Source organism: Exophiala bonariae (genome assembly GCF_035927105.1).
Source record: "Exophiala bonariae strain CCFEE 5792 chromosome Unknown scaffold_2, whole genome shotgun sequence".
Lineage (NCBI taxonomy): Eukaryota > Fungi > Ascomycota > Eurotiomycetes > Chaetothyriales > Herpotrichiellaceae > Exophiala > Exophiala bonariae.
This window is the reverse complement of record NW_027042477.1, coordinates 1098256-1118634: the sequence shown is the minus strand read 5'-3', so window position 1 is coordinate 1118634 and position 20379 is coordinate 1098256. Positions and strand designations below refer to the sequence as shown.

Sequence of the window (20379 nt, the reverse complement as noted above, 5' to 3'; positions counted from 1 at the left end):
CTATTAGACACACAGCATCTGTACCTAGATTGTACAATGAATACCAGAACCCAATACAAACATTGAACATTAGTCAATATACTCGGCTCGGCCTCAATATTCCGGGACCCTCTGCCAAGTTGATACGATTGGTTGATGAAACCGAGGTCCATCTCGGACAGCCGATGTCAACCTTCCAGCTTCCCCACAGAGTCTTCACGTCTCCAAGGATTTATGACAATGGGCACCAGATACCCAGGAAGGGGTCGAATGGTGAAAGAGACCTTGCCATCCTGGTATCTTCTCTGAAAGACCCTCCGCAGACCAGGTGCGTGGTTTAGGCCGATAACGAAGGAACTCCAGACATTGCTTCAGCTACTGGGAGGATCTTTCAGCAAGATATCCGTTACCTTTAAGTGTGATGGCAGAAATCGAGGGCTTCAATAGTCTGTTCAGACTGGATGGGAAGGTTGCTGTTATCACCGGGGGTAAGTCTTTCCCAGTCACTGCGTATCAAATTATGAGTATCGTCGCTTCTGATGGTGACTCTGGGAGTACTTACTCCTGGGTTGCTCCATGGTCCTGAAAGCCAGCATCCCAAGCATTTCTTGGTGTTGATCCTGGACGCTTTGATGTTCCTTCGAACTGTCTACCTGTCCTGGTGTCACGTCACCCATTAATCAAGGTCAGCAATCAGAAGAACAAGCTGACGGTGAACCGATTATTCGATGGAATATAGCGTCCCGAGGAATAGGACTGTACGCATCAGCAGCGCTCCTCCAGGCTGGCTGTTCTCTGGTGATAATTACAGCCCGCGATGCGACAAACCTGACCGCCGCGGCGGACCAGCTCAACGCCATTCCTGGCATCGTCGGCCGAGCAGTCCCCATCGTCGCCAATGTCGGTCACACGGACCAGATCCAGAAATTCGTCAATGAGGTCGAGAGCGAGGTCCGGAAGTCAAATAAGAAAGGCGTGGACATCCTTATGGCCAATGCTGCAAGCAGTTGGGGTGGTCCGTTTGAAGAGTTCGAGGACTGGAAGAGTCAGAAGACCCTCGATCTCAACGTACGAGGCGTCTTCAATCTGGTGCGATTGTAGGTTACCACTTGATCCCCTCTCCTTTTCTCATCTGTTCTCCTGGCCCTCCATCTCGAGTCGGACAGACATGTCCCCGTTTGTTAAGCCACCTCCAACTGACAAACTATCACGAACAGCATGGTCCCCCTACTCGCCGCACCGGCAACACCAACCTCGCCTTCACGCGTCCTGATAACCTCCTCTGTCGGGGGAATCATCGTTCCGCACGTCGGCGCCCGTGGGGCAATCATGTACTCTGTCTCGAAGGCCGCAACCCACCATCTAGGCCGCAACCTGGCCCTCGAGCTAGCGCCAAAGAATATCACGACGAACGTCCTCGCTCCAGGTTTCTTCCCATCGCGCCTCGCCCAACCGCAGATCGACTACCTCGGCGGTGAGGGTGTGGTAGGTAAGCAGAACCCGCTCGGGCGATTGGGCAGACCGCAGGACATTGCGGGTCTGGTGGTTTATCTATGTAGTGCGGCAGGGAGTTATGTCAATGGCGAGGACGTCAGTCTCGATGGGGGCGCAAGGTTAAGGGTTGGGTTGCATGTTGATGCTGATGGCCCCGAGGCTGCGAGTGGGAATGGAAGGGAATCGAAGCTTTGAGGCCAAGTTATCATTGTTAAATATTTCATGCTGCTACTCTAGATTTCATGATGGTCTGTTATTCCACCGATACAATCGTCCTTAAAGCTTTACTTCCGGTCGCTCGTCCTGGTCTTTCAATTCTGGCTATCGTGCTGAAAGCTAGGGGCTCAGCCGACGAAGAACACACTACTGCCAATGCCCGTATCATCAAGCGGCGTCTCCTTAGCCTTCCCAGGAACGTAGATCTTGATTTCTCTGATGCCGACACCACGCTCCTTGACCCACGTTTCGTCGCTCTCACCACTCGGCGCACGAATGACAACACCTACACGATCACGCACACCCCTCAGCGACTCGCCATTTGGTGAGGCCAGCTTCAAGTGCACATTGTCCCCACCACCCTCCTCGTCACCTTTGGCTTCCGCACCCGTAACACTCGCATACAGCGCCGCATAAGCGGACACCTTGTCCCGCGGCACGACGACATCGACGCTCAGAATACCCTTCGCGCCGGAAGGGTGCGTCGCAATCCCGGACTCCGCATGCGGCACACGCAGACTCCGCTCCGTCACATCATGGCAGAAGAACGGGGTGTCGAGCCTCCCCGTCGGGAACCACTGCTCGATCGGTCTCGGCACGTTCGACGCGCCGTTGTCGAACCGCGGCTTCGTCACGTACCATTCGACTTGCTTGCCGTCCTTGCGCTTCCGCCCGCCGTGCAGCGGGTCTTTGAAGCGCACGCCGAGCGCGCCGTCTCCGGCCAGGGTTTGTGATGTTGACGAGTTGAGGCGCTTGGCGACGGAGTCGTGTGTTTCCCGGGCTGACTGCGTTGAAGACGTCAGTGCGAAGTCGATCAGGCCCGGTGCTTTCCCGGCCCAGTCGAAAAACTCGGCCGGCTTGCCGATCCAGTTCAGGAGCTCGATGTACGTGCCGTCCTCGAAGATGATGAGTTTGTTGCGTGACGAGCCCCCTGTGAAAATGGATGCAGTGAGCTGATGATGCCTTGAAATTTGATGTCTCATTCAAACATCATGACTTCTCGTCAGGGTGTCATCTGACTAGGTAGCAATTTTGCAACATGGTGTCCAGGGGGAAACAATGGGAGGGTTCCTGTGGATCAAAAAGCACAGCGCTCCACGCGGTCCCACGTCCAGACTTACCTGCATGAGTGCCCCCCTCGATGATGTTGAAGTTGTCAGCTAGCCAGGCCGGCGGCCTCTCGAACTCAGGTGTATCGAGGAGGAGAATGACATGGTCGTGAGAATATTCGGCCGGTGCTTGAGTCATGGTGTATGTAGTGTGGGAGCAAGTGGAAAGCCTTGAAAGGTCGCCTTGAAGGAACTCGCTGTTGTTCCTCCAAAGGAATACACACCGTATCAAGGAAGGACGGGTAGTCTCACGAGAAGAGATGATATACTATAGTCATAGTGCAATATGACTCACCGAAAGCCTTTTAAGTTGGCATGGTGGATTAAAGGTTAAATAGTCCTGCAGTGAGAGGTTCTGAAGTTGCCAATGCGGGACATTGTCGCTGACGTCCGAATACGTCTTATCATTGACTAATGTCGAGATCACAAGTGAGTGGGGGACACCTTGCAGAAAGAAGACTGCCCTTGCTGCGGGTTTGGAAAACACAACCTCGACGATCCGTAGTGGGATCGGTCAATTTTGCGGCGAGCATGATATATATTCATAAGTGGAAGCAAGAGGAATAGTACAAATTGTTCGGTCCAAGCAAGAGCTGGTCAGTGTTTATACCTGATACCTGACCCGACCTTCTCGGCAGACCAATTCTTCTGTGCTTGACCTGATCAATGCCTTGCCACACTGCGCCTACTATTCACAAAAATAATAGTTACTTTCTGCCCAGAGTCGACTCAAGAGTAGTCCTTAAGCCCCGAAGCAGGGTCCTCGTCAAACCTTGATGGAAGCCCAAGAAGAATGCCAGTGGTCCCCAAAGGGAGTTGTTTCTTCTCTCCGCTCCGAGTTCAACGCCGTCATTCCTCATGCAGAGCAGAGTCCCATTAGAAATCTTCACCTCGTCCTGTTTCTCATGGATTTATTGGTACACAGTCGGACTCCTTCGAACACCATCGCCAGTACGAGCAAATATCATATATCTCCAGTTCATCCTTGTTCCTTAGCCTCAACGGCCGACTTGTTTTGCAATTTTGCTTTGCTTTTTTCCTCTGCTTTATTCGTAGCATTGGACAGACTGATGGCAATCTTTCGCGGTTTTCGTCCTTCGACATGATTCTCCGTATCGGCGTTGGTAGTGGTTGCACTGTCGGCAGCTTGTTTGGATCTCAGAAACCCTTTCTTCCTACGCAAGGATCCCTGAGATGAAAGGCTGGAAACACTGGATGATGAATTGCGACGTTTGGGACCTCCGCTCAATTTTCCTAGTTCGTCGTCTTCATCATCGTCCTGTCTTCGCCGCTTTTCCGCAAGCCTTTCTGGTGGAGCCTGTCCTTCTACCTCGGCTGCTGACTTGATATCCGGTGATGGTTCGAGTGTCTTTTCCGGGACTGCTTTGGCTTCTGGTGAAGACGCGTCCTTACTGCTATCTGGAGTTAGTGGTGCCTGCGATTGACCCACCATCTTGGAGTCCATCGTTTCGTCCTCATCATCGTCCGGGTAGTCGACCAGTGGCTTGCTGATTGGAGAAGCACTGCCATTCATCATCTCATTCTTCATTCGTCTTCGATGCCATTGCATCCTCTCTGAAACATCCTTCACATTTTCTTGGTCTGCGCCATCATCTCTGTCGTCTTCATCGTCATCAGAAGTGTTGAAATAATCCTCTTCGTTTGAGTCCATGTCGGCGAGCCCTTGCCATCTTCCGTTCAGATGGGTTCTATTCATCGGCGGGGTTGCATCGTCTTGACTGAACAAAGTATGCTCATGTTCAGGTGGAGGTTCTGTGGTGAGTTGTTCGAATCTGATCAAAAGATTTTCGAACGTATCAACGTACGTGATGTTCTGAAGTTTTTCCCGATAATGTTGCCCAAGGTGAACAATAACCTGTTTGATAGTCTCCTTTCGGATAAATTCGAAAAGTTCAAGACAAGCAGAGTTTAGGAGATTGTCCCTGGGCATGGTGTCGATCACAATATCTAGTATGGCGTCGAATGCTCCACTCTTGACCACCTGTGCTGCATAGAATCCATCCTGCAGGGAAACAGCCGTTCTGAAAAACTTTAATGCAGTCAATTTTAGAGGCTTTTGAGGGACTTTGAGTAACTGTGCAACACGTGGGCCTAAATTCTCTGACAATACAAATGGTCGGCTTCTCATGGAATGTTGTCGGACGAAGAAGGTCAGAATATCAATGAGGTACCCATATAAAGACACCTCTTGATAGCTGAAATTTTGAAGGGAATCTCTGAATTCCAAGGTCTTCAAGGGCTGGAACAGTTTCCGACATGATCGATCAAAATTGTCTTGCGCAAATTGCTCATTGGCAGCTTGTGTAGGTGTGGGTTGCGGCCGTGACAGTTTCGTCATGAACTCGGAGCTTTGTCGATTTCCCATTTGGTCATTCGAGGGAGGTTGAGGATCTAGCAAGATCTTGATCGCATCGGCTAGCTGGTTCTTGACTCCCAAATCCGTTTCGGCATGTAACAATTCAATCAAGGTATCTGTCAGGGGGGTTTTCTTCTCATGGACAGCTTTGAGCATATAACCGCGCATCATGCTTGGATCGTGGTCCAACAAAGCCACCAGTATATCGATGCCTGTGGTTCTCATTGAAGGCTCTGGGTGTTTGACAGCAAATGTGATGACGGCGAACAATCCATGGGCAATGAAATTGTTAAGTAAATTGGCCCTAGATTGCATCTGTAGCGTTTTGGCGATTGCAGCGCACTGCTGGAGGAAATGAACTGCCTGTTCCTTCCTCTTGACATCGGTATTGTCGAGGCTGAAAATGGCGAAGAGTTCCTTGAGGAATGTGGTGTTGTTCTGGAGATGCTGAACGATATCAACTTGGTTGAAGAAGATAAGAGAATTGAGGACTCCGAATGTGGGATCGTCAAGAATCCGAGCGAGGACAACGTCCTTTAGGTACTGAAGGCGCCAAGTTTGTCTGATCTTGCGCTTGATGTTTTGGTCTTTGATCTCAACCACCTCTTTATATCTCGATTCATCCGCCAGGTACACTCGATGGTTGGCTTTATGCGTGGGGAAATCGGGATCGTACTCGAGCGCGCCAACGACGCCGAGGATGACATCGTCCGTGACTAGGTATTCAATGATTGAATTATCGTTCATCAATATTAGAGCCTTCATGATATTGCAGAGTCGATGTAAATCGGGTAAACTCTCCAAATCCTCAGCGACATCCACCAAGGGGATCAGCTTCAGTAGATATTCCTCTCTGATCAAGAATTTTGCCAAAGCCTCTCTACCGCCTTGCGTTATACTCGCGTGCCTTATATTCTGTTCTATTTCGTCTAGGTTGTTGAGTTCGGGTAGGCTCAGGGTAAAGGAGGAAGTCATGTTCTCGAGAGCATCGTCTGAAAGTCCGTCGTCTGGTTGTCAATTAGCGCATTTCCAACTGACCGTGTGTCGAACTGCTTACCAGGAAGGGACATGAGCTGCTGCTGAACCTGGTGTACGAAATCCCTAGCGACCAGTTATTTTACCATTGGTGGCAGGAATGTGAAGAAGAATATACCAGATAACTGCGCAGCCTTCCGCTTCCTGAAAGCTCAGTGCCATATCAGTGCCATTTGTTTCGGTCCATACGATCAGTGTGTCTGAGGAGAATTAGCCATGCGCAACCAAGGGACAAAATTCGGAGATCTGGAAGTCAGACCTTGCTGTTTTTGGTAGCCATCGTCCTTAACGATGCGCGTTTCCAGTAACATGCGATCGGGTTGGTCTTCGGACTCAACATAGATGCGCGGTTCATCCTGTTGGCGGACGTGTCAGCGCGTTCATGCTACAATGTTGAAATCGAGAGAGACCCGAGCGGAAGCTTACGTTGATGACCTGTCCGGTACAAAACCCAGTACCTCTGTCAAACCAGTCACTATCGCGCAGCTCATAGACCTTGACTCTCTTCTTGTCGTTGGCAAGCGGCGGTTGCATTGCCATGACGCAGAAGAGATGGAAAGCGGATGGACATCAGCAACCGGTGGAGGAGGGACCGCAAGCCGACTAGGAACGGGATACACAGTCTGAGATGGGTAGGGCGATGCGGTGGGAGTTGAGGGTGAAGTTGGAAGATGGTGATACAGAACAGGTGGCGCGGGGGTGGGTCACAGAGCAGTTGAAGCGCAGTTGGACTTGAAGTTGCAGTGGTTGTGCGATAGGGCCAAAAAGCCTGAGACGCGCGCTCTTCTCCAGGTAAGGCGCAGGTACAGGCGGAGGCGCAGGCGCAGGCGGTGTTGAGAAGTTTGAAACTAGGCGCAAGTAGCAGCCTTGTATGGATATCGTGGATGGATGTTTAGGATGATGAAACCAAAGGTTTGCAAAACTTGAACCGTCAGAGATGGAATATGACGTGCTGGGATGTGATGGTTGATGGAGTTGGGCTGCTGTCGCGGATCTTGGACGACTTGGTTGGTGACTCTTGAGGCGTAGAGTAACCAAATGACTATAGGCGCAGTCTGTGGGAGTTTGGTGGCAGAGCAGGTGACAGGAAGCCTAGGCACAATATCAGACCTAGAGCCTAGCCTTTAGGCGCTGGGTAGGAGGAATCTTAGGCGCGAGTCGACTCCCCAATGCCTATTAGGTTTTGTGAGAGAACCTAAGTCGCAGGAGCGGGTTCAACTAAATTAGGGCACTGGTCTGAGTCTGGTTGCTCCGTATGGACTAGTGTGGGATGGCAAATGGGGTTCTCGGGAAAAGTAGGATCAGGCTGATGATTTCTGGCCGACACTTGATGCTGGACCTTTCGAAGGCAATGATCGAAGGCTTTGCGAGTAATGACGCTCACACAAAGAGAAGATGTAGCTTTGCAAGATACTCTGTATCTAACTAGGTACCTCGTAGGTAGAGGTCAACATCGAAATCATGCACCCGGTTATGAGACAGCCTGAGAAGTGTTTCAGCTTCCATAAGTTGCAACATGCCGAAAGTTAGGTAATCATCCACGATTTTCTTAGCAAGATGGGGATTTGGGATCGGGCCACCCTTGAGCAACCTTACAGGCTCCGAGGCAGCCGCTGGGGGATCGGGCTGTCGGGGTGGCAATGCCTATCTGTGTGCCAGTGATACCCTCCTGGACTGATCAAAGCCAATGACGTCAGCCCCGTTGGGAGTCGCGTGGTAGGAGCCCTCTACCGTGCTGCAGATGCACAATGCGACATACAGTTGCTCGACATCGTTTGAGTAGTTATGTCGCAGTCTCTGTTTTTCTCGCAAGAGTTCTTGAGCTGCCATCTATGCCCAATTGTCTTTTTCAATATATTGCTAAGCCAGTTTCCCACCACCCTTTGCCTTGCCACCAACCCACCCACGTAGATCCATCCTGCGACCATGCCCAAAACCCCTCGTCCTTACCTCCTGGTCCAAAGCCAAATCCCCGAAGAAGACTGATGGGGACCGGCTCAAACAACCAGATGCCACTCCTTGCAAAGTCATTTGCTAAAAGTGGACCGGTGAAATAAAGGAAGGTCAACGTGACCAGCACATTTGTTGTCCTCCCCACTACTCGCGGCATGGATTTCATCCAGGAGAAGGCCTTGTGCAAGAACTTGGTCGCGAGTGTTTGTATAAATACACCAAGTGACTGTAAGAGGAAGAAAGAGAGCGGCCCTGAAAGCGGATGTGTCCCCACCACTGAAAAGGACGTGAAACTTGCTGCTGCGTGAATCGAACCTGAAAGTCCGAAAGCGATCAAGAGCTGGATAATTCGAGCCCCATTGCCCCGTGAATCCATGCCCAATCTCTGAATGAGTGCTTGCGATGGTTGTGAAATGCCATATCGAAACATCTGATGCCAGAATTTGCCCCAAAACCCAGCGAGTCCAGTCTGCAGCACTGATGTTGTCAAAGGATACCACTGAGGTGGATACAACCACGGCTCCAGTAAAGGCGATCTCGTGACTTTGGTAAAGTCTACAGCTGCTGGAAGAACAACCGTGAAGAAGAGTGGGCTGAGGCTGAAGATGAAGGTTAGTGCTGCTACCACCCCTGCCATGGACATGACTAGTCGAACGAATTTCGTTGCGATTGGTATTGTTTTTGTCATTGCTGATAGCCACAGCCAAGGGCTTGGACTCTCGAGTCCTCCCAAACCCATGAAATATGGATCGGTGACCATTGTTGTTTTGAGGAAGTCCAACACAAGGTAGCTGACTATAAAGTCAGCTACAGCTCGCTGCTGCATGGCTCGAAGCGTTTGCCGGGGGATAGCAGTGGGTTTACGCTCCGTATCGACTTGCCCTCTCGGCTTATGCTGTCTCATAGCAGGTGTCGGGGGAATGGGTGCGTCGATCTCTGCCAGCGTAGGTATCCGATGATTCCAGCCTACTCCTCGGAAACTTGTGACGAGGTCCATGGTCCAGTCAATTACGTGCAGCCAACTGGAGTCGTACGGGAAGGCCTGCCATACCAGCCTGTATGGTTTTGTGGCTGCATCTTGAGAGTTGGCGAATGTGGGCTGCTTAATGTCAGTCGCTGTGTAGACTCCCGGCACCTTGCGTCGCTTGAGGTCTATAGAGGCACTGGTAGGGTCCTTGGCCTTTGAAGAGGCACACGGTATCGTCGAACCATTGCTGGCAACTTCCGATGTCTGGGGTAGAAGTTCGCGTGCTTCTAGCCTACAAAAGTCATGTTCGATATCATTGCAAACTAGTAGTGCGCCGGACATGATGGTGCCCCAGGCTGTGCATAGACCAATCCCATAGCCACCAGCAAACCATAAAGTTCTCCGATGAAGGATCACATGAATGCTGTGGGCGAAGATCAGAGTAAATGCTAACCATCGCACCGCAACCCCTAGTCGTGCTGGTAGTCGTGGGGTCAGGGTAACTGCAAGCAGGAGGACGAGCGCGAAGAGCGAATCCCAGGGATACAGGAATGGTTGATACTTCCCTGACGCGATGGAATCATTGTAGATCTGTTGTCGACTTGCCAGGGTCCGCCGATACAGAGACACGTAATTTTGGCTCATCGTTGATGCCTCAAGCGTTTGAGGCGTGAGTGCTAAAAGGACACTGGCATGGGGATTTTAGACGACTAGGAGGCAAGGAAAGTTCTTTTTAATCAGATGGCTTGTGATCATGACGTGGTCAAATTGAAGATGCGTAGAACTGATACCTGCAGCCATGTGGCTCGGTTTGAACGCACCATAACCCCTAGAACCACAAGAAGTATTTATGTTTCAGCAACTATGAATGCCAGGTGGTCCCTAGAAGATATTTTCCCTGAATATATGTAGCTGGTTCAGTGTGACCAGGCTGCACTTGGGCGCCACAAGGCTGAAGCTTCCGCCTCTTCTTTCCCGGTTAAGCTGCGCTATCACTCAGGCTGCTGGAAACTCAAGTTCGGTTCCTCCCCAGCTTGCGATCTTCTTTTCTTTTTGAAGACCAAGACGATTCGACTACTCCTCGGCTATCCATGATTCTCATCTTCAATGTCTTTGTAAGTCTGTAGAAACCAAATACCTTCTCATCGTCTCCCTTTTGCCCACCTTTCAGATGATCCAATGTCTGCAATTGATTCTCCAGTTCTTCCGGGCCTCCCACCATCATGCCACTATGTACACAGCTTCATCACTCCGGCAGAAGAAGAGCAGATTCTTGACCAAATAGCGCGACTTCCCCAGTCTAGGTGGACCGTTCTCAGCCATCGTCGACTCCTTTCACTACCATCCTCACTGGTTGGGTCTTCCAAAGATGCCCTCATCGATGCACCCATGCCGACATTCCTTGACTCAATAGTGCATCGCCTGGAAGAGCATGGTTACTTCGAAGGTTCAACGCATCAGGCACCAAACCATGTCTTGATAAATGAGTACAGACCAGGAGAAGGCATCATGCCACATGTAGACGGGCCGGCGTACAATCCGATAACTGCCACTGTGAGCCTTGGGAGTCACACGGTCCTTGACATCTACAAAAAGAATGCGACCGGTGAGCGAAATGCCACTCCTACGTGGCGCATCCTTCAAGAACCACGAAGTCTGCTAGTCACACTTGGGGATATGTACGTCGACACCCTACACGGCATCTCCGAGCTCACAGTCGACGATCATCTGGACAATGACCATATCATCAATTGGGAGTACCTTGGGGATAGGAAACCATTTGAGTCTGGCAAAGCCGAAAGAGACACGAGGATCAGCCTCACCCTACGTGACGTGACAAGGGTTACAAAATTAGGAGGTGCCTTGAAATTCATGAAGCGATCTTGAGCCGCATCGATCTACTTGCTCGCCTTCTTGAGAATTTCTCCTCGAGGTGCAGGCATCATGGCTCCTTCTGCTGGCCTGTGCTTCGATTTGAAATCGTCGACCATTTGCTCCATAGTAACCCATTCAACACCTTCATGCTTGTTGATATGCTCGATTAGCCTTTCATGCATCAACAACACGTGTGGACGACCCGATACCTGCTCAAAGTTAGCCGAGTATATCGACACCTGCCAATTGCCATCTTACATCAGGATGGATCGTCATGGGGAAGATGAATTCGTCATATTCACGATAGAAATAGTCGAAATGATCCTGTGTGCGTGTTAGACATAGGTGGGACGACTCGAACCAACGACTGCTTACTCGCCAAAGTTCTTCCACATCCCTGGCATTCACCCATCCATGGCTATTCGGCACCTTCTTCATGAACATCATGGGAGGCAAATCGTCAAGGTACCAATTGGCTGGGATCTCAACTAGGCCCGTTTCCTTACCCTTGACAAATGGTTTCATCCATTCCGCAGCCTTCTTCCCATAGTCGATTTTTGTCCACTCATCGCCTGTCCGAAGATAATATGCTTGGCAGTCATGATGGTTCATTGAATGGTCATATTCGATGCCATATTCGAGTAACAACTCCGTGGCTTCCTTACTCACCTCCCACCAAGGAGCCACTGTCCCTCGTGGTGGTTTCCCATGGCAGAAATCAGTGAGCATTCGATACGTATAATCGAGAATATCACGCTGTTGCTCAAGTGTCATGTCAACCGGGTTCTCATGACTATACCCGTGCAGGCCGATCTCGTGTCCCGCATCGCGAACCATCGCACACTCTTCTGGGAATGTCCTGAGCAGGGAAAAGTCAGCCACGATCAGAATTCGGGGAACGTTTCCAATTCAGAAAGCCATACTGCAAACTATGCCCTGGAATGAACCATGAGGCTTTGATGTTGTACCTATCAAACAGTTTCAACAATCGCCTCACTCCCTCAGTACCTGCAAGATACCCTATTCTGACATGTTATCATCCAGCTCTGTGATGCAATGGAGCACTTACCCCTGGATATATCACTCGTAGAATCCTCCCCTTTGTACGACCCCAGCCAACCTGCTATCGCATCAATATCGACTCCATAAGAAACCAGGACTCGTTTCTTAGGTTTGCTCCCACTGGACGACATGACGTCAATCAGCGTAGATGCTCACCTCTCTCTCGAAAGGCTGAGTGTGGCTAGCTATGCAAAAGGCACTGGGTATGACTTGCTCGCCCACTGCTTGATACTAACGAATGTCAACTTATCCTGCAAAATATCCAAATCTCCTTAGATATCTGGATGCAGAGGGACCGAACAACGGCAGCACGAGCATATTGAAGTTACATGGTCGACCGGAACTCCAAACACTCTGACGTGAACATCCTTGGATCTGCATCCATGCATTGCGACTCCGCACCTTGTCGCTACTCTACATACCCTGGGTACCTTGTTGCTTCCTCCACCATTCTTACGATCGCAAAAGATGTCTCCTTACGCCTCTTTGTATCTGTTACACCCTAGGTTAGTCTATTGTCCGTAGACGGCCTGTCGACATTGTCACAAGCACTATCTTGCATGCGAATATCGGCTACTGTCTGCTTAGCCCTACATGATGCATGATTTATGAACTACAGTATGCACTTCTCGAGACTTTTCTAGATATTTTCCTGCCTCTGTTGACGATAACCATGAAAAGCGGCTCACAAAGAGCAACATGAGTGGACGAGCCCCACTTCGCATGTTTTCGAGCATCACGGCAGTGCTGATCCGAGCTCGCTACGCGGCCCTCTTTGAGGACGTCCTTCCCATGCAAAAAGTTTTTAACTTCGTCCACGTCTATCCTCGAAGCTCAATATGTATCAGACTTGCGTCGCGTGTGTAGTATTCTTTTGGCATTTGGCATCGCGCACACATAATCTTTGAGTATCTTTGGACAAAAGCGCGACCCTTGCAGCCTGGATCAATACGGTTTTCAAGCGGGAAGATGCAGTTTTCATGCCCAGGGCTTCAGCAGACACTTGGGAGTCGTCAGCATGGTCCAATGGCCTCTCATTCTCGCAAGGCTTAGGAAATATCTTCTTTGAGATTCTGAACGGACAAACCCATGTGGGGGGCAAGAGATCCTTGCCTAGCACTTGGACCGACAGGCAGCAAGAGACCACAGCCACAATCCGGGGGGCCGTCAAGTATGAAAGGCACGGCACCCAGTCGCCTCTTGTGTTGCTATCTTCGAATGTTTTCAGAGCACGCTTTATCTTCGAAAACAAACTTTTGCCTGTTTCATAATGGGTTCTACGGAAGAAAAAAGCGAGAAGCTCGTGAGAATCTCAACTCCCGGAGATTGGATGCCCAGTGAATACACCATCGGGTTTCAGACGTCATCAGACTTGCTCGATGAACTGAAAGCCAAAGATCAGTACTGCTCAGTCTGTTACACGGTCACAAAGGACCTGGGTATATTCTCGCGACCGGAAAAGCCACATCCAAGAGAATCCAAACTCTACCTTGGATGGGATGTCACTCTGCTGGATCTCATCCAGTCTGCCGAGGCGAACTGCAAATTCTGCTGCTTCATGATATCTCGATTCTTCAATGATCCGATGTACACGTTCTTTATCGGAGGAGGCTTCAGCGCAAAAATTGGATGCTGTCATCGGAGCGCATCGCCCTCACAGGCGATAGAGGTCGTCCAAGCTATTGACAGAACGCGAGAGAAGTGTACGACGTATGGAAATCCGCGCTTCAAACTCATTGCACAGCCCGACAATTATTCTGTTGCCGAGGCTCGATATGAGAGACTCCGTTTTCTGGTGGACAGCACGAACCTGACCACTGCCACCGCTGTGGAAGACATACTTGGCTACAGACGACAAATCGTGATCGAAATATCTGCTCCTGAAGGTACGTGAGCCAAGAACATTCGTTCAATGGCTACTCACATTGATACAGGTTCTGCAATCTGCGATTTTATAAAAGCACGACCTGTCAATGTTGATCCAGGATCTACACGAAGCATCGAGATCGCTATCGATTGGATTGCAGATTGTCTTACGAACCATGAACATTGTAAGGCAAGATCGGATCCTACAAAGACTCAGACCGCTACGCATTTACCAACGCGGGTTATCAAAATACTAAATGATGATGACCTACAACTTGTTTCTGGTGAATCTCCAGGGAAGTACACCATCTTGAGTTACTGCTGGGGTGGGCCACAACAGTTCGTCACCACCTCGGAAAGTCTCACCTCCAGATGTGCAGGGTTCAAAACGCAACAACTTCCTCAGACCCTGCAAGATGCGGTCCAGTTGACGAAGAGTCTCGGACTTGAGTACTTGTGGGTTGACGCTGTGTGCATCCTGCAAGACTCTGCTGGTGATAAAGTAGTTGAGCTTCCCAAAATGCCCTCCTACTATCGGAATGCTCAACTCACTATCTGCGCCGGCGGCAAAGGATGCGATTCAGGGTTTCTTGGCCCGAAAGCCCAATGTGAAGATCATCCTGGCACCGGCATTCCCAAAGATCTGCTCAGCATGCCATACTTGGCACCGAACGGAGAGGTCGACAATATCTACTTCCGTGAAGAGAACCCTTATTCTCTTTCTGACGAAGCTGTTTCTCAACGAGCATGGACTTATCAAGAGCGGATATTATCTCCTCGTGTTCTGACATACGGTGGTCGCTTGATGTGGCAGTGTGCCACGATTCAGAAGTCAGCAGGGGGTGTTCAAGACTGGTCGTTCGATTCGCGGAGTGCGAATGACCGCGAGATCAAACTTGGGCTCTTCGAAATGAAAGCGAATCCGACTGAAACGAGGAAACTCAGTGTGGCAAGTCAGATCCCCAAAGATAAATATTCTCTTTGGTACAGGGCAGTCGAGGAATTTTGCGAGCGTGATCTGACATTTGCGGAAGATAAATTCCGTGCTATAGCCGCTCTGGCGAATGAATTTGCGCTAGCCCTGGAAGACGATTATATTGCCGGTTTGTGGAAGACAGACTTACTGCGAGGCTTGATGTGGTCGACATGGCCGGTTTTGGATGTGCGGAAGCCCAAGGTGTGGCGCGCACCTACCTGGTCTTGGGCATCTGTCGAGAGCTCTATCACATACAGTCACCTCCCAACACTGCCAACAACCGAGCTTTCGAAGGTTCTCAGCATCCAAACCACGCCCAAGTCAGCCACCTTCCCGTACGGTGAGATCTCATCCGCCGTCATTGAAGTCCACGGGCCAGTCTTCGACGTTAATCTTGATAAGATGACTGAGAAGCTGCAACAGCAGTATCAGATCCCTGCACCGCAGGATTCCATGGAGTGGCGGAAGATGATGATGAATCCTTCTAGAGGTCAGCTGGGGTCGAATGAGGACTGGAAGTTGCCGCCTGGAAGTGTGTTTCTGGTCTTGCTTGCCGAGCCAGTCGTACGCGATGAGGAAAACGTCAGTGCAGGTGTTGATGCTGATGATATCTCGGAACAGGTCGGTCTGCTTCATGGATTGGTCTTGATTCCTGCAGAAGATGGAACCTATGAGCGGGTTTCATCCTTTGCGGGAATGAGGGTCAAGGGTTATCTAAACCTCCGCAGTCGGGAGAAGACTGTTCGTATTGTGTGAGGAACATCAAGTTTGTTGACATATGTTTTTTGGTACTATGATGTCTTTTCTAAATCATGGGTTGCTGCTAGATATACTGATACCATGGGCGACTGCTTTACCTTCGCAACGACCAACGCTGACCCTTACTGAAATTACGCCTTGACGACCCATACGAAGCTCATGTTGTCTGTATAATGCTGCATTTTGGTATTTCCGGCCACGGCCTTGACCCGCAAGTTCCTTGGGCGGCCATCTCGTCAATAGAACAAGCGGGGTGTCTGCCAAGGGGATTCTCGCTCACCAACAGCCCGGGGTTCCCCAGATCATATCCCGGAAGGGGGATTACACGCGAGGTTATTAACAAAAGCTTTCCACCAAGTGGCCAAGAAGTGCCACACTTAAATCTCTTCTCGCACTGCCGGATAATTAAATCTTGCTTAAACCTCAACCATTGCTGCTCGATGACGCCATGGTGGTCTGTCGCAAAACTCAGATGCCATCAATGTGGAACTGCAATGCGGAGAGCGTTGCACTCCGAGTCCCTCGGCACTGTTTGAATATTGAGAACGGTGACGACGGGCTTAGATCTACAATGGAACGATCAGCAAGGTCACACATACCGCAGAATACCGACGTCGTTGTGCTGCAAGGTTTGACTCACTTCGCTCGGGTACAAATACCACCTCTTCGTAACCTTCTATAAATCTCTAAAGGTTTGATGGACTATTTCGAAGTATCAACTTTACGGTTTCGATATTCCTGATTGATTGATCTCAGTGGCAGTATTGATAACTATCGCCATGTGGTTGTCTATGATCTCTGTGCTAGCCGTGTTGGCAATAACTATCAATGCACAACAACAATATATTACCACAACCGGTCCCTCTCCACGGACACAATGCTCGACAGCAGCATCATGGAGCCAGCCAAACTATCACTTTGCTGCCTTCCAGTATTCGATGAGTGAGACCATAAGAGTGGCCACCTCGGTACCCGCGCCAACAACGACTTCAACTTACGCTGCACCACCAGACTCGTTGACCTCGTTGATCCCCTCGATATCATATACGACTTGGGGGAAATGGGACCCTAACACCACGGCTTCAGCAAATGATACGGACAATCCCTACGGAAATGCGGCTTGGACTGCCCTATGGGAGGCAGCCAACCCCCCAAATTTCACCGAACAGGCACTTTATAGCACCACTGTGGAGCCCACTGCGCTCCCGACGAGTGAGTTGATACTTCCTCCAGCAGATTACTTCGGACCGACAGATTGTTACCAATTTCCCAAGGAGTTCATGTTTGGAGTCGCGGGCTCGGCATCACAGATCGAGGGTGCGACTGCTGAAGAGGGCAAGTCGCCGTCATTGATGGACGTTCTAGTTCAGGATGACAGGCCGAAGGCGTACGTCACGAACGAGAACTACTATCTTTACAAGCAGGAGATTGAGCGATTGGCTTCAATGGGGGTTAAATACTACTCGTTCAGTCTGGCTTGGACTCGTATTCTTCCCTTTGCCTTGCCGGGCACTCCTGTCAATCAGGAAGGATTGCAACATTATTCGGACCTGATTGACTTTGTTCTCGCCAAAGGCATGATCCCCACCGTCACGCTGTTGCACTTCGACACGCCTCTGCAGTTCTTCGCCGGAAACTTGACTGCAACACAGGAGCCGCCCTTAATCGGCTATGTCAATGGTGGATATCAGAACGAGACGTTCATTGACGCTTTCGTCAACTATGCGCAGATTGCCATGACGCACTATGCAGACCGAGTGCCCGTTTGGTTTACATTCAACGAGCCGCTGCTGTACTCAAGTGACGGGAAATCCATCAACAACGTGATCAAAGCGCATGCCCAGGTTTACCACTTCTACAAGGAAACCCTGGGAGGTACGGGCAAGATATCCATCAAGTTCAATGATAACTTCGGCGTTCCTCGAGATCCCTCAAACCCTAACGATGTCTACGCGGCTGATCACTTCAATTCTTTCCAGCTCGCGACCTTCTGTAATCCGATATTCCTTGGAATCGACTATCCAGACTCGTACAAGCAGACAGTACCTGACTATATCACATTGACGGCGGAGGATCTCGCATACATTGGCGGCACAGCCGACTATTTGGGCATCGACCCATACACTGCCACCGTGGTAGCACCACCCGTTCCTGACTCCATCGACTCCATACTCGAATGTACGACCAACTCATCCAGCCCATACTCACCATACTGCGTGAATCAAACTTTATCAAACCCTGCCGGCTGGAACATCGGCTACCGCTCACAATCCTACGTCTACATAACACCGACCTACCTGCGCCTTTACCTGTCCTACCTGTACAACACGTTCCGCAAACCCGTCATCATCACCGAGTTCGGCTTTCCCGTATTCGCCGAAGCCGAGAAAGTCGACCTGAGTGATCAGCTCTTCGACACACCCCGTTCCATCTACTACCTCAGTTACATGTCCGAGGTGTTGAAGTCGATCTGGGAGGACGGTGTCGAGGTGGCAGGTGCTTTTGCTTGGAGCTTCGCTGATAACTGGGAGTTTGGCGACTATGATGCGCATTTCGGCTTGCAGACGGTCAACCGCACCACACAGGAGCGGAGGTTCAAGAAGAGTTTCTTCGATTTGGTCGATTTTGTTAATACCAGGTCGTGAGAATACTTTTTCCAGTGTCAAGATAGAGAAGTCGCCTTAAGAGACATCTACCGAGTAAAGTGTATTCTCGTCACTCTTACCACTCTTGACTTATTTATCCCTTGTCCCGTTGTCCCCATCGTTTATCGTTTTCTCTTATTCTGGTCTCGCTTGTTTTATCGTCCTTACTATCCCCATGACCCCGCCCCTTTCTTGAATTTTTTTCTTGCGCTTATGACGCTAAGCGAAGTACGAGCCTGAAAGCGTTGCTGCTCCGAGGACACTGAATCCGATTCTGACGTAACAAGCGATCAGATTTCTTGAGCTTCCTCTCGGTCTCTTCTTCGGTAGAATGCATGACTATTTCCTTCAACCGGACGGCTCGAAATATATCTTGGCCAGTAGAATTGAGATTGAGGAGAGTTGCATAGACAGCTGGTAAACACACAAGGAGAATTGCCTTGAGAGAGGCATGAGGGCCTCTTCGAAATGTATCCTCGTGTGCTCCACACCATGGATGCGTAAAGCAGCTGTCAACGGCGGCTTCACGGGTCTTTCAGGACCAGTCGTATTCTCGCATGATGTCTCGTCTGATGAGGATGGACTCTACGCGATCGTTGTCTCATCTTTGGGGATTATGCAGTGAAAAGATCAAGTACCACGATCCCAGCGGGTGAAGGTCGTCAAGCATCAGTTCGCGAGTCTGACCTCCGCGACTAAACACAGCGCTTGAGGAGAATGGTATATGATACTGTGCGACCATCGTCTGTAGTTCGCAACAGCGAAAACCCCTCCACAATATAATTATCAATGCAGAGAAATACTGAGATAGTGCTGTCCATTGACGGTCATGAAACAGGAAAAGGGGGTTCCAAGATTTTCCGCAGCTTGACAAATTGAATAACGCGTGGAGAGAGGCGGATGGAGCTTTGATAGGACACCCTTCCCGTGACCACATAGCAGGTTATATCTAATCGCTCCTTAGGTATAGTATGACATGATCGCAATCTTCTGTAACTAACTACGTGACTTTCATGTGAGCCTGTTCACGGTGGTAAGGAATTCGGAGATTGAATACCGAGACGCTTTAACTAGACATGATAGCAAGATACCTACCCACGTCGGTATCGACTAGGCGCTTCACAGATTTTGAAAATGCCGAATTTAACAACGATCTAATGGTGGCAAGGCGGATGCTCAGGCCTCAAGCATACCTGGGTAACATGATATCGGGTGATGGAAAATTGACCGGAGTCCATGAGCCAAATATTGACCCCCAAGAACCGATCCGCTGCCGGAACCACGAAAAATACTCTGACGTATGCCCAGGATCTTCTTACCAATTGCCGGGCTGTACCGATATAGCCGACAGCGCGAGATCACGCTACGACATTCAAGCAAGCTTTCCTCTGACTACCTAAACCAACGTAGAAAGTCTTCACCTCACGAGCCAATGCCAAACTCCAGCCTCGTGTTCTAACATTAATCATCATAAAATTCTGCAACGGATTTGTTCCTGTCCAGTCGATGGCGCCGGAGTCTATGATAATCATTCTCCCACTCAGTAATACGAAATGTGGGTGATTACCAACTGTGGTGAAAGGTCCGACTACCTCGCTCCAAAAACGACTCCCCACGGGGAGTCATATTTCAAAATCGCCATTGGAATCCACAGAATCTTCTATGTGCTTTCCATTTTTGCAAGAGCACCTCGTCATCGGTCAAGTGACCTGTAATGAAGCTGACAGTCCATGGCCAAAAACAATGGAATTGTCCGCGCCCTTCCGGTAGGTCCCATTATCCTGATGTGCATTATTCGCCCCACAGGATCATATCCGTGACTCGTCTCTCGAGGCTCGGTTGCTTCGATGTTTTACAGCAATGGATAATGCCTGCTGGTTAATGCTTGTCAATTGCTTGACTGGGTATCATCGTCTCTACTGTTGTAGTCCAGAGAAGCAGATGATCAGCATTCAGCACTCCGTTTGCCGCAGAATTCGAAAATTATGGACGAATCATGAAATCGGGGGCAGCGAGCCTTGCATCGACGTCACACGACTCAGTGTTGATTCCCTGCTTACTCGACC

At 50.0% G+C, this 20379-nt stretch overlaps 7 protein-coding genes across 7 annotated transcripts; 3 read left to right on the top strand and 4 right to left on the bottom strand.

Annotated features, from left to right (window-relative positions):
- Window positions 1-400: 400 nt before the first annotated feature.
- Window positions 401-1668, top strand: LTR84_004921 (uncharacterized protein; the record flags this gene model as incomplete). Its single annotated transcript, XM_064848494.1, has 3 exons — window positions 401-467; window positions 791-1076; window positions 1197-1668. 3 exons carry the CDS (start codon window positions 401-403, stop codon window positions 1666-1668), a joined length of 825 nt encoding a protein of 274 aa, XP_064711118.1.
- Window positions 1669-1817: 149 nt separating this feature from the next.
- LTR84_004920 (uncharacterized protein) lies at window positions 1818-2937 on the bottom strand (the record flags this gene model as incomplete). The annotated part of the gene is made up of 2 exons (XM_064848493.1): window positions 1818-2620; window positions 2811-2937. 2 exons carry the CDS (start codon window positions 2935-2937, stop codon window positions 1818-1820), a joined length of 930 nt encoding a protein of 309 aa, XP_064711117.1.
- An 840-nt stretch (window positions 2938-3777) lies between these two features.
- Window positions 3778-6750, bottom strand: LTR84_004919 (uncharacterized protein; the record flags this gene model as incomplete). The annotated part of the gene is made up of 5 exons (XM_064848492.1): window positions 3778-6182; window positions 6233-6276; window positions 6329-6410; window positions 6470-6566; window positions 6637-6750. The coding sequence occupies 5 exons, from the start codon at window positions 6748-6750 to the stop codon at window positions 3778-3780; spliced, it is 2742 nt and encodes a 913-aa protein (XP_064711116.1).
- Window positions 6751-8059: 1309 nt separating this feature from the next.
- Window positions 8060-9775, bottom strand: LTR84_004918 (uncharacterized protein; the record flags this gene model as incomplete). Its single annotated transcript, XM_064848491.1, has 1 exon — window positions 8060-9775. The coding sequence occupies one exon, from the start codon at window positions 9773-9775 to the stop codon at window positions 8060-8062; it is 1716 nt and encodes a 571-aa protein (XP_064711115.1).
- A 534-nt stretch (window positions 9776-10309) lies between these two features.
- Window positions 10310-11017, top strand: LTR84_004917 (uncharacterized protein; the record flags this gene model as incomplete). The annotated part of the gene is made up of 1 exon (XM_064848490.1): window positions 10310-11017. One exon carries the CDS (start codon window positions 10310-10312, stop codon window positions 11015-11017), a length of 708 nt encoding a protein of 235 aa, XP_064711114.1.
- An 11-nt stretch (window positions 11018-11028) lies between these two features.
- On the bottom strand, window positions 11029-12198 carry LTR84_004916 (uncharacterized protein; the record flags this gene model as incomplete). The annotated part of the gene is made up of 5 exons (XM_064848489.1): window positions 11029-11214; window positions 11264-11329; window positions 11381-11864; window positions 11974-12025; window positions 12075-12198. The coding sequence occupies 5 exons, from the start codon at window positions 12196-12198 to the stop codon at window positions 11029-11031; spliced, it is 912 nt and encodes a 303-aa protein (XP_064711113.1).
- Window positions 12199-16447: 4249 nt separating this feature from the next.
- LTR84_004915 (uncharacterized protein) lies at window positions 16448-18313 on the top strand (the record flags this gene model as incomplete). The annotated part of the gene is made up of 1 exon (XM_064848488.1): window positions 16448-18313. The coding sequence occupies one exon, from the start codon at window positions 16448-16450 to the stop codon at window positions 18311-18313; it is 1866 nt and encodes a 621-aa protein (XP_064711112.1).
- Window positions 18314-20379: the final 2066 nt, after the last annotated feature.